The 13,129-nt window shown below is 40.6% G+C and overlaps 1 protein-coding gene across 9 annotated transcripts in view; it reads left to right on the plus strand.

The window, feature by feature from the left end:
- DLG2 (discs large MAGUK scaffold protein 2) overlaps nucleotides 1-13,129 on the plus strand; it is a 1,040,325-nt gene that overhangs the window by 17,468 nt on the left and 1,009,728 nt on the right. For all 9 annotated transcript variants that reach the window (XM_055702908.1, XM_055702907.1, XM_055702910.1 and 6 more), the window contains one exon: nucleotides 2,247-2,378. In XM_055702908.1, coding sequence (XP_055558883.1) covers nucleotides 2,247-2,378 — 132 coding nt within the window. The remainder of the gene's footprint in view (nucleotides 1-2,246; nucleotides 2,379-13,129) is intronic.

A 13,129-nucleotide genomic window follows, 5' to 3' on the forward strand; every position in this document is an offset into this window, starting at 1 on the left:
CTTTCAGTTATTTAGAAAAAAGAATGATAAAAGCAGTCTTGTTTTGCCTTTCCAAGCCTTGTTACAGTACTTTATTGACTTTAATCTAACTAAAGAGTCTGAACCTCTCCTGGTAATGAAGCTTGCATTGAACTCTGCCGTAAGATTTAGATTGAGGCACTCATTTCACTATCATTATTAATTTGTACTTTTTTGGTACTGTTTAGTAATTTTATTGCAAACTTGGTGGCAATGTAATTACAAAAGTGTGTGCAGATATCTCAGTGTCATATACGTTTGTGTGCAGACATTCCTGGGAGTTAGTTAGGATGGGGAGAAGGAAAGGTGAAGTCTGGTTCTCCATTTTTCTCTATTTTCTTGTGTGTAAGATGGTGATGTATGGATGTCATACAATTTTATATGTCACTCATGCTCTTGGCAAATGACTGTGCAAAGATAATAGCAGCAGGAGAAAGGGAGCTCTGTTTCTCTGGACTCTTAGGGAAAGGCTGGATTGCTACATTTGAGCCAACACATGAATGAAAGTCTGCTATCAAAGTCTCATTATTACCAAAGAGGTAGATAGCAATTTTATGTATTGAGGGAACAGAAAAATAAAAAAACAACAGCCATGCTCTTGGACACCTGCCTTTCAGATACACATTTGCTATTCAGAGAACAGAGAACTGAGTGCTGCAGATGCGAAGCAAACACTTTCATGTCTTCTCTGAGTATGTTTTAAGGCCAGTTTTCCTGTATGGGTATCCATAATGGTTATTTTCTATAATTTTGTAGCTTCTGCAAATTGTGATTTGGGCTGAACCCCATAGCTTCCAGCTGGTTTTGGATAAAAGAAAGTTGAACACTTGAGGTAGATGCCATTAAAAAGATAGTTTTGCAGGGAGATCTCAGACACACAGTAATCTTCCTGTGTTGGTGTTGGGTTAATCTCTTGGTTTTGCCTGTGTTGCTCATGGCATATAGCTAATGACAGAATCACAGAATCATTTACTTTGGCAAAGACCTTTGACATCATCAAGTCCAACCATTAACTCAGGACTGCCAAGTCCACCACTAAACCACGTCACTAAGCGCTGCATCTACACATTTTCTAAATACCTCCAAGGACAGTGATTCCACCACCTCCCTGGGCGGCCTGTTCCAGTGCTTCACCAGCCTTTCAGTAAAGAAATTCTTCCTAATATCCAATCTAAATGTCCCCTGGCACAATTGAAGCTGCCTCCTCTTGTCCTGCCATTTGTTATCTGGGAGAAGAGACCGACCCCCACCTGCCCACAGCCTCCTGCCAGGCAGCTGTAGAGAGCGATAAGGTCCCCCCTGAGCCTCCTTTTCTCTGGGTTAAACGCCCCCAGTTCCATCAGCTGCCCCCCCCGAGCTGTGCCGCAGCCCCTTCCCCAGCCCCTGCCCGGCTCTGGACACGCTCCAGCCCCTCCGGGTCTGTCTGGGGGTGAGGGGCCCAACGCTGAGCCCAGGGCTCGAGGGGCGGCCGCACCAGGGCCCGGCACAGGGGGACGGGCACTGCCTGGCCCTGCTGGCCACGCTGCTGCTGACACCGGCCAGGGCGCTGCTGGCCGCCGTGGCCACCTGGGCACACTGGGGGCTCATGCCCAGCCGGCTGCCGACCAGCCCCCCCAGGCCCTTCCCCGCCGGGCAGTTCCCAGCCCCCTGCCCCCAGCCCGCAGCGCTGTGGGGGGCTGGTGTGACCCACGGGCAGGGCCCGGCACTCAGCCCTGTTGGGCCTCATACAACTGGCCTCGGCCCCTCGGCCCGGCCTGCCCAGACCCCCTGCAGAGCCCCCTGCCCCCCAGCAGGTCACACTGCCCCCAGCTCGTGTCCTCTGCAAACCCACTGCGGGTGCGCTCCAGCCCCTCGTCCAGGTCCCTGATGAAGACATCAAACAGGACTGGCCCCAGCGCTGGTCCCTGGGGACACCACCTGTGCCTGGCGCCAGCGGGATGTGACTCCATTCCCCACCACTCTTCGGGCTTGGCTGTCCAGCCAGTTTTTTAGCCAGTGACGAGCACAGCCATCCCAGCCCTGAGCAGCCGCGTTCTCCAGGAGATGCTGTGGGAGATGGTGTCAAAGGCCTTACTGAGGTCCAGTTAGACAAGACTGTAACAACATTTGTTGTGAATGTTCCTTATATGTGTGAACAATGCCTTTAGAAATGTGAAGTTAATATTTGAGCATTTAAATACTTTCCATAGCCAGTAAAAGGCTTTTTTTTGGTATTTGTTTGTCTTTAGATACTGACCGAGCTTTAGTGCTGCTGGAAGAATACTGTAAAAAACTAAGGAAGCCGGAAGAACAACAACTGAAAAAAGCCATCAGGAAGGTGATGGGCATCTTTAAGAGCAGCTTGTTTCAGGCACTTCTAGGTAGGTACTAGTATTTAATCTTAGATATATGCTCTTGAAGGCCAGAGCTAGGTCAGACCTAGTAACTCTCTCATTGCTCACTATTTAATTTGTGTTCATAATGGAACAGCATGTTGAGATATTCCTTCCAGGTTCTCGTGGGGGGAAACTCATTGTCCTCATTTCAAAGGAATTTTCTTCTTTATAGTGAAAGAAAAAGTAACAAAAAAATAATGCAAGGTAAGGCATTGAATGGTTGTTCTTAAACCTTGCTACTTTCCTTTGTTTAATGGAAGTTACTGAACCAGACTAGGATATAACTGATTATGCAAAGTTGAAGATAAAGCCATCTCCACACAGGTAAATGGCCAATGTTTCACTGATTTCACTGGCGTCAAGTAGCATCTAAAATTTTTGTGTCTTTTGCATTATGTTTTTTGGAAAAGCGTCAGCCAAAGAAACTTGGAAGTGTGTCAAGAAAAATGCTCAAGGACACAGTGAACCTTTGGCAGAATGTTCCCATTCATGCAATGTTGCAGTCTTTCTTCCATTTACTTAAAGGTCCCAATTTCACCTTGCAAATAATGGTATTTGTCAAAATAAAGCACTTGGTGTTTTGGAGCTTTATATAAAATAACCTCCATAAGTTGTTATATAGTTGTTATATAGAATGTTTTCAAGGTCATGAACATACCTGGTTGCTTTAGCATCCCTGTTGTCCTTTGTGCGCTGCTGTGCCTATGCTGCCAGTCAGGGGAAGTGGTGACAGTAACTGTGCATCGCCCTTGCTCTACCTCCCCCTGCCCTCTTGCTCACATTGCATTGGCCCCTTGGTGTTTTATTCCTTCACAAACATCTGTACATTTGGTGCAGAACTAGTCTGAAGTGCACATTTCTTAACACAAATGATGTTTGTGCAAGCACATGTACCTTCAAGCTGTGGTTGGTTGAAGCCAGAGTACCATTGTACTCACTACAGAGCTACAATCGGTAACAGTTAGGGAAAAAATTTGATTATATATCATAGAAGTAGAAGTACATTAATACAACACTATTACTGTGAAGACTGTGGCGGTCTAGGAAGAGTTTCATTAATTTCTGTAGCATTTATGACAAAAGTATGTTACCAGTCTAACTTTTCCTGCAAATGGAATTAATTGTCAGTGCTATTTTACATGTAATTTCTCTCAGCTTCTTTAAAGTTATTAGATTTATTTTATAAAGCCTACATAATTTTTAATTGTTGTGTATCTTTTAAAAAACGAAATATTCCTAATTTTTATGAAATAGTTGTAAATAGATTCGAACTAAAGAATGAAAAAAAGATGGGTCATTTCCATTTTATTTTTGTGAAGCTAACAATGGATATAGAAGTACGTGCTGAAGAAGTATAAAAGTCACAGAAGCGATATTAACTGTGCATTTACTTCTGCAGTACTTTGAAGTAATCCTTCAAAGTGTTCTGACAACATGTGTGCTTTGTGTGTGGCTACACCACAATATTTGTTGATGTATTACATATGTCAGAAATGAAAAAGTGATTATAGCTACGTTAAGGCTGAATCCAAAGAACAAATGAAATCTTTTGATTGTCACAGTGACAGTTTGAGGAGTGTGGTGTTATGGAAGTTAGATAGTATTTTAATTTGCAGGCCTTTGGATGTCTTTTCCTTGTTCTTAAATGGTTCTTTTTACAAAAAAAAGATTTGGGAATCACAGGATGTGTTCGAAGTCTGTCATGATTATATTTGCTTTGCTATTTGGTTGGTCTAGATGCTGGAATAATACAAAAGAATGACCTCTCATCAGTATTTTAAGTGTGGTAGATGATGTTATGACACAATTGATAATGAGGTTCTTGCATAATCAGTATATAAACCCCTTCACTTCCTTGACATCTGTTTTAGCTTCTCATCATACTTTCTTCCATTCCTTTATAAATCAGACCACCACACAAAGAAATACCAAAGGCAGAGCTTCTGGTCTCTTTTTAAGTTCTGTACTGCTAATGTTCCTTTGTCTTTTATATTTACAGAATGTCTAATTGTCTTGAAAGCATCCATTTTTGAGTGCCTAATCTTAATTAGACTTAATTTTCAGAGTCCAAGTCATTGCCTTCCAAAACTTGATCTCATTTACAGTTGTCAAACATTGGTTTTATCCAGAATTGATTGACCTTTTGAATATTTAGGCTGTAAATACTAAAGAAAAATATGATTTTTGTATAGAATCATTAACTTGGATGCGGAAGTACACATGTCTGTCAGGCGTAAAGTTAACATAGTTTTTTGTGCCAAATGAAGTTTTTCTAAGTCCTACAGCTTCAGTAGATTTTGATTCCTTTACATAAAAATTCAGCTGTTGGAACCATCCCTGTCCTTTAAGTGTGTGTTCAATTCTTGTTAACCTCCCAATTGCTTTAAAAATCTGTAGGATATCTTAAATTGAGTATAACAAGAAAAGATAAAGAAAAACAATTATAATTAGAGGCCCTTTTCAAAACTAGTGTTTTCTAGTTCCTTTTGTTCTCCAATTTATGCTTGTGTGATTTGATTCAACCAGCCATCTTTGAACTTGGGCTCTCACTGCGGCTGTGATTGTTTTCATCTTCAATGTGTTTTGTAGATATTAACTGTTGACTACTGAACGGGAGATTAACATGAGAAAAAAGAGAATTCAATATCTTTCATTCGTGTATGTTACACATGCAAAAAGTGACTACAAATATGGAAGTAAAATTCTGTAAGTGATTTACAGAAGCCTTACTGAAGGATTGTCCCTTTACATTTTAATTTGGGTTCAAAAGCGTCTCCATCTCCCTTCGGGCTGTTCTTGTTGCTGGACTTCTTGCTAGAGTCGCTGTGTTCAGTTACAGCTGAGTTAGTTGCTCAGAGGCACATTTTCAAAGCGACATGTGGAGCTGCAGTCTCTGGAGTCCCATTTACACTCCAGTGGCCCCAACACAATGCTTTGAAAATCGAGCTCTAAGAGGAGGGAAGAGGAGAAACCCTTCAGAAGGAGTGTGCAAGGGGAAGAACGCATATGTAGATATTGACGTTACTCTTAAGTTAATTCCAAATTATTTTCACCAAAAGCGTTCTCCCAATCCTTCTGTGTGCAGTGAGGAGTCACGGTACTGTTGTTGTAATGAGCTTGTAAGAAGGTTTGCTTTTTGTAGGGTCATCTGCAGTTAGATGGTATTAAAGTCACAGGGTCCTCTCAAATCGTAGCACATGTTGTTCTGATGTGAACATTAATTTTTTTCAAAACCCTGCAAGGAAGAGGAAATTAAACATGCAGAAATCCAAATGCCTCATTTGTTGGGATTGTCTCATAGTGGGGTATCTTGGAGGCATTGTGCAGAGAGAAAAACGGAAAACCAAGAAAGACAGTAGGAAGTCATCTGGGTATGTCAAAATGACCAAGCATAATTTTTTTTGCTGTGATCTTTATGAAACTTAATCAGTTTTTATAATGCGATACATCGTTCAGTACAATTTATTTCTAAAAACCTCCGCTACATATTTGTCAAGCCTTCATTTCATTAAGAAAAGTGCATGATTTTACAGCTTAGAATGCCGTTCTGTGGAATGAGAGTGGATGAAAGAGGTTTATGTCAGGGTTGTGGGTTGGGTTTTTTTTTTTTTGTTGTTGTGTGTAGATACATCTCTGTAAAACATCATTTTGTTTCTAGCAGGAATTAAAGTGCCACAAATAGCTGTAATCATCTTATGCAGTATTAGGTAAAAACTAATCTCAACAGGTTTTTCTAAAATTCGGATAAACCGGATCGGCAGTGGGTGACGTATTTCCTGAGGACTTTGAAACCATGTCTTATGTTTTTTCCTCATGCTTACGTAACTTTGACTGAATTTTAAAATGGCATGTTTTCAACTAAAATCTGCATCACCTTTCCCCCCCCACCCCCCACCCCTAGGGTATTATGCCATATCTGCAAAATAACGTGGATGTTATAAAACCGCCTGTCTTAAAAATTGCTGTAGTAAACATTACTGTAAGGATAACAGAATTTACTGGTCATCTGTGCCACAATCTGTATTTAGAGACTTAGTATATAATTTTGTGTGTTTAGTAAGAAGAATATTTTAGACCCATTACCTCATTCACCTCACTTTTAAATAAGCCATTTTATAACAATCCATTTTAAAAAAAGTGATAATGTCTTTTAAGCCAAGTTAAAAAGGAAGTCAGATTGTTCTTCTGCAATCACATAAAACTTTTCCATTAAAAAGTTTTTGTAAATTAAGTGGCATGTTAATTAAGTGGATATATTAGTATCCAAACTTCCAGGAGTCTAGTTGTATCTTACAATCATCCATGTTGCTGGAGAGTGCTATAGGATGGATAGTGTATAAGAGTAGGACATAAAATGTGGCCATTTCAGAAAGCTGAAGCAAGTGCCCATTTGCCTTAATTATTTTAGGATGTACATATCTATTGAAAAAAACATAGCCATTGACAAATGCAAACGTTTAATATAGTAAGCATGAAGCATGTCAAGAGCTTGGTTTCCTATGGATTTGTCTTAGTTTGATTGACTTTGGTGCCTATGAAACTTTGACCTGGGACCGAAACTCCCCTGGCATATAGGACAATGGTTACATTTCAGGATAGTTTAGATATGAAAGTAACTGGAGAGGAACCTATCATAGGAGTAATGATGGGATATTGAAACGTGCCCCTGGGAAAACACTGAGAATGAAAAATGGGAAAGATTTTGATAGACGCAGCCATGCATGTCAACTAAGTGTAAAGATAAAAAAGTCCCCCCATTTGCAGGCTTTCATGCTGAGAAGAATAATGACACCGTTGACCATATAGAGGGAAGAAGAATGTAGAGGCAATTAATGTAAAGACAAGGAATTTGGATGTGTTGTGTTTAAGGAGAAACCTTTTAAATAGTGACAGAAGGAATTTGAGGCTAGAGGGAAAGAGGTGCGTCAGGACTGGCAAATAGATGTGTAAACAGCAGGATAAATGATGAGAAAAGCAGGAGACCTGCAACACCGTCCTGGGCTGGTGATGGAGCCCGCACCCAAAGTAGGTTTTGGAGAATGATTATAGATGTCAGAGGAAATGTCAGGATCATGCAACATCTCAAAAATCCAGTGCTAGTCACACACAGTAGTGCCAGCCTTCACTGTTAAAAAGCTTATGAGATTTGTGCAAAAGGCATAGAAATAATCTATACTGCAGGCTGCTGTTGTCTGCTTCTATGATTGCTCTTGAAGAAACACTGCAATCACCTTTTCACAGATGCACGACCAAGACCTCTTTTGTACTTGTTCCTTCCAGTGAACATAAGGTTTGAAATTCACAGCACCACAGAAAACAAGGCAATGCCACATTTCACAAGGCTTTTGATAAAGCTGCTGGAGTTGAGGCTATCAGAACAGGGAACGTGATTAGCAAGCACCTAAGGCGATGATGGCCCTCACCAGTACCAATCGTTCCCAGTCTTCAGGAGGAAGCGTGTTTCAGCAATTTGTGCTGTGTCAGTGCTTCAGGGACCAAAAAGATATTAAATGAATCTCTGTACTGGGGAACTTTTCAATAGGAAAGCACAACTGGGTGTTATCTATTCATACTTAGGAAGCTTGCTCTCAATAGGTGTTTTTAGTCCCTTATGTGTTCGGCACACTTAGCTACTTACAGTGCTCCTGAATGTAAGGTCACTGGCCTCATATGTCATTGTTCTCTGGACTTCATCTCAGTGAGCTGGTTTCTGGTCATGTCAGGCTATTTCACCTCCTGTAACGACACTGAATTCCTTGGGAGCTAATCCCGGGTCCAGCCCAGGGACATTAGGCAATCCTCTCACAGAGGGCCTGAGGCCAGCATTCACAAAGTCAAAGAAAAAACTCCAGTCGGCTTCGCTGGGGTTGGAATGATTCCTCCAGAGATTTATATACAGTACTCCCCTGACTGAGAAATAAAGATTCGTCTATAGCTCTATTTAAAAATATTGAAACCCTCCCTGACTATTACGAGTGTTGAGGTGCAAAAGAAATGTGCAAAAGCCCTTCAGTGCTCTTGTCACATCTGAGGGGTGCTCAGATGACATCTCTGACAATGGGGAAGCCTGTTATTACTCCGCACAGAGCCCTACTTTCCCAAACTGGCATCTTTCTTTGTTGCGGCATAAATTACAGCAGAACTGAAATTTAAATTCAAGGGCAGCTTTTGTTTTGCCTGAAGACAGCTGCAGCTGCTTTTATTCTTGAAATCCAATTCTCTTAGTAAGCAAATTTGTGCTTTCTTTCAGAAGAGCTAAAGGTAGCAGTGCTGGATCTTTGGGACGGTTTGAAGCTGTGTGATATTATTTTATTTTTTTTTACGAGCTGGGTTTTGGCTGGATTGCAGCCAGCTTGAGGAGCTAGCCCTCGCGGTTCTCCAGTAAATGTTTGCTTACACAGAATGAACCAGTTGTTCCCCCAGCCCACCCTAAATGGCAGATCTAATGTAAGTGGTTTCCAGTGGATTTTGTCCCCCCGCTATTTTTGCTTCCATGGCAGTGCAATTTCCCCTGCGGTACTGTCGTTTCTCTCTGGCTCTTCGAACTCTCCCCACCCTGTGCCACCTGCAGATCCTTTGCAGGACATGGGGCTTCTTCACTTCTATCAAGTTGCACGGACATTAGGCAGAAGGTTCATAGTCAGCTGGTGAGAGCTGGCAGAGGGATGCACGTGCAGGAAAAAGACAGACATCACGTTACTATAGGGAAACTAGGCTGAAGATATCCAGGGAGGGGACTTTCACTGAGCTCTGAAACGTTACCCAGTCTTTCTTAGTTGTGTCCGTGACGGAGGAGCTGAAATATTTCTGTATCTCTGAAAATCTCAGAATCGCTTTTTTCTTTGGGACTTACTGGGTGTTACAGTGATGCCTTACTGGTTAGAGATGAGGAACAAACAGAGCCAGGGCATGGTGCTCCCTATTTTTCCTGGCCAACCTGGAGATGTGAGCAGCCCTCCCAGAACAACTTCTTAATATTAATTTAGTTATTTTCCACCTTGAGAGAAGGTGTATGTGTGTGACGATGTGGGAATCTTGTGTGGGTACCCCAAATCAGTTTTTTAGTCAAAAGAATTTAAATATTAAAAGCTTGTGAATTACCAGAAAAGATCTCAACCCAGAAGCAAAGCTCTGACATCTTTTATTTGTGTGGGAATTTTGACTGGGATCCCATCCTTGCTGTAGACCTTTTCCTTAAAGAATTGCGCAGAGATGCTGGATATGAATGCTGATGGACTCTGAAAATTTCAGAATCCCAGCCCAGGTCTGTGTTTGGATTCTCAGCCTACCTGCGTACAAGAAGAAACCGATTACAGCACTGATACAACCTAGGTAATACATAATCACTTGTAATCCTAATGCAACCCTCTGCTCATGTTTTGCTGCCTTTTAACCAATGAATGATAGCATTTACATTTCAGACAAGGACTTCAGAAGCTTTGTGGACTTTTCTCATTGGAAATGCAAAAGCTGTGCATTGGAAATAAACCGTTTCTAAGATCAGTTTTTAATATGAGCAATATGATAATTATTGAGCTTGTTACATTTCAATATCCAGCAAGGAATAAAAGCTGGGGTTTGTTCCTGTAGTGGTTTTTTGTTTTTGGTTTTTTTTTAAGTGTGTCTTGGCCTCATGTGTTCCATGCATAATTAGAATTGATAAAATGCAGTTGCAACAGCTGTTGCTGTGTGGCTGCTGTCCCAGTGTGAAGCTTTTCTTTCTCTTTGCATTAAATAGGGATAGCACTTTATTATTGGTTGTGATGAGAACTAGAGAAAAATCATTAAAAGATGCATTTAGATAATCTGGTTTTATTTTGAGTAATATAGTCTCCTTTTTCAAGCTGAGAGAATATAAAAGAACAATGAGATAGATTACTTTTTCTGGCGTTAAATAAAGAAGGGCTGGATTTGTATCTTGCTAATGTAGTTTGTACATCTACTAATAAAATGGAACAAAATAATCTGAAGCAAGCTGTTCCATCACTAATCCCAATGTTTATTTTTGTCTCTAAAATAGCAGAGCTGCTCTCCCTCTCTAATGTTTTGGTCTGCGGAATTATTTTAGGCTAGACCGTGATGGGATTTTTGCTTAGTGAATATAACTTTTTGAGAAACTGCATGGTAACTTTGAAATCACAGGAACATTTTAGGCTTGAAGACTGTTATACCTTATGGTTTTCAAAACTGTTATAAATGAGCCAAATCAGTTGCCTGGTGCCACCTTTGTGGCTCTTCTGGAATCTCAGGACTTTTTCTTAACCCCGTGCTTCCAGTGTTAGAGGAGTCAGGGAAAAACACTCATTTAAGTAGTTTAAGTGCAATTGGGATTGAGCACTGGGTAGTAAGATGTATGAAAGTTAACTAGTTAATTCTACATATACATATATGCATATATTTCTGTGTATATATACACATATATATAATAGTTATATAATTTTTATATATATATGTGTGTAGTAAGAGGTAACTGGAATATTGTATTTACCTCAGATTTCTACTGAAGTTTGCTCAGGTTTGATTCTGTACTTTGGAGCTCTGTTGGGTATTAAAACGTATCTTGACAAGAAATCCTGCCGACTGTGTTGTTCATTCCCATTGTGTGTTTATTCTGTCATGTGGTGCATTTTCTGCAACTGTGTTTGGTGTCTGTCACCCTGACCTGCCACTGAGAAAACTGTGAGCTCTTTTCAAAGATGACTGAATTTATGTCTTTCATTTGTTCTTTCCTGTCTCCGTTTTGTCATCATAGTTGTGTGGGTTTGATTTTCTGCTGATGTAGTGGATTAAGGAACTATTGCATAAAATCCTAGCCATTAGAAATATAAAATACCTTTTATAATAATTATCATTGTGTTACGTTACACAGAAATGATGTGTGATTTCAAAGCAAGAGAGGATTAGGTCTGTGGTCAGAGGTAGGGTGGTGCTATAACTAAGGTAGCGTCTGCGATCGGAGTTGGATTGCTGTACATGCATACAATGTGAGTCTTCTCATTTATTTGACCTCAAACTGTTTTCCTTCAAAAATTCTGCTTCGTTCAGTGTGCAGAAGGGGCAGCTCTCAGCTCACAATCTAATATTGAATCCATTGCTTTCCCATCACTATTTACTGGATAATGAGGTGACTGCAGCTCTGTGCCACGGAGGTGGTACAGAAGCCCTGAGAAAAAGAGGTAAAAAAATTAATCTATTTTAGAGACCTGATTGGAGACACTTCTGACCTTATACATCACCACAGACACCATTTTAATGTCTGACCACAGCTCCAGCTGTGACAAGAGGTGTCACTATTCCAGCAAGATTGTCCCATTGTCTCAGTTTTGGCACTTAAACCATGAGGTTCTTCTGATGGGAAATCCTTTGGGAAAAAACACAATCTACGTGACTGCCCGACCATCACTGAGACTCCGTAGGAATCAGAGGTAGTATCTAATTCCTGGGGTGGCATTTAATGCTCTTAAGATAAAGTACCTTCCAGAAATCTTCTTATCACTCTTAGCCTTTCAGCTCCTTAGATAAATGGTGCCAAGGTTGCTCAGACAGCTTCCCTGGCGCAGGCCCATTCGGTACACTGAATAAAGTGTCAGAGCAGAGACAAAAACGGTGTGTGACCATATATTTCAATGATGGTACTTTCTAACATTGGGAGTTACCTTTACAACCTTACCAGTATTTTGAAGTTAATTTTACACAGTGATTTCCAAGACTTTAAGGATGGTAAAAAGAGCTTCTCATCACAAATTGCAGTGTGTGATGATGTTGATAGCACACATTTTAAAGCGAGGTCAAAACTGTTGGATGCTTCACACCAGCCTTTGCTGCTTGAGCTAATGGAAATGCCAACACCGCCAAAGGTACTATTTCCTTTCTCTTAGATCTGGTTTTCGTCCCAATAGATAGATGTTTTACACGAAACAGATGGTTTTCTTCTGCAAATTAACTGTTTTGAAGGCATATTTCTTGGAGGTACTGGGATTGGGATCGCCATAATTTTTTATGAGCTCCTGATGATGGAAGTGTCGGAGCGGCTTTGCTCAGGGTGCTTTCTCCCAGGTCCTGGCTCTGCACCTGCCTTGCTGCATGCCCTGGGCTGGTCCTGCCTCCACCGCGGATAGGTGGGGATGTGGCTCAAGAGTGACCTTGTTTTCTTCTCCCACCCATATTCTGCTTTTGTTTATATATATATATATACACACACACACAAATTGCATATATTCACAATATTATATATATATATACACATACATTATATACTTGCATATTTTTACACATACATATTCATATATATGAATGCTCATTTTCATCAGGGGATTTGTTAGGAGATTCAGTCTTCCCAGAATCCAAGTACCTGCAGGTAGTAGGAGGAACTGTTGTGGGGGAGTATCTTTCAAAACATATAGTAATTAGATAGTAGGAGAAATCTAACCTAATTATAGTGAGACAGAGGGACAGACGGAGTTGCATTGTGTACTGGTTATTTTCTCCCAAGGCTTGCGTTTTCTTGAATTATTCTTAATCTCCAGTGTTGAACTGCAATATAGTGTACTGTAACTTAATTCTTTTTCTTCTTTAACCTCTAACCAAAATTCTGCTCTGTTTTTATTCTTATCATTTTCTACCCAGCCTGCCTTCTGAGCATTTGCCAATGAGTTTTGGCATGGTAGACTTTATTTCTCACATTTGTTTAGCTGTTTGGTTTTTTTTTTTTCCGCTGATAAGCAATTGATTTATGT

This window comes from Falco cherrug, chromosome 2, assembly GCF_023634085.1.
Source record: "Falco cherrug isolate bFalChe1 chromosome 2, bFalChe1.pri, whole genome shotgun sequence".
Lineage (NCBI taxonomy): Eukaryota > Metazoa > Chordata > Aves > Falconiformes > Falconidae > Falco > Falco cherrug.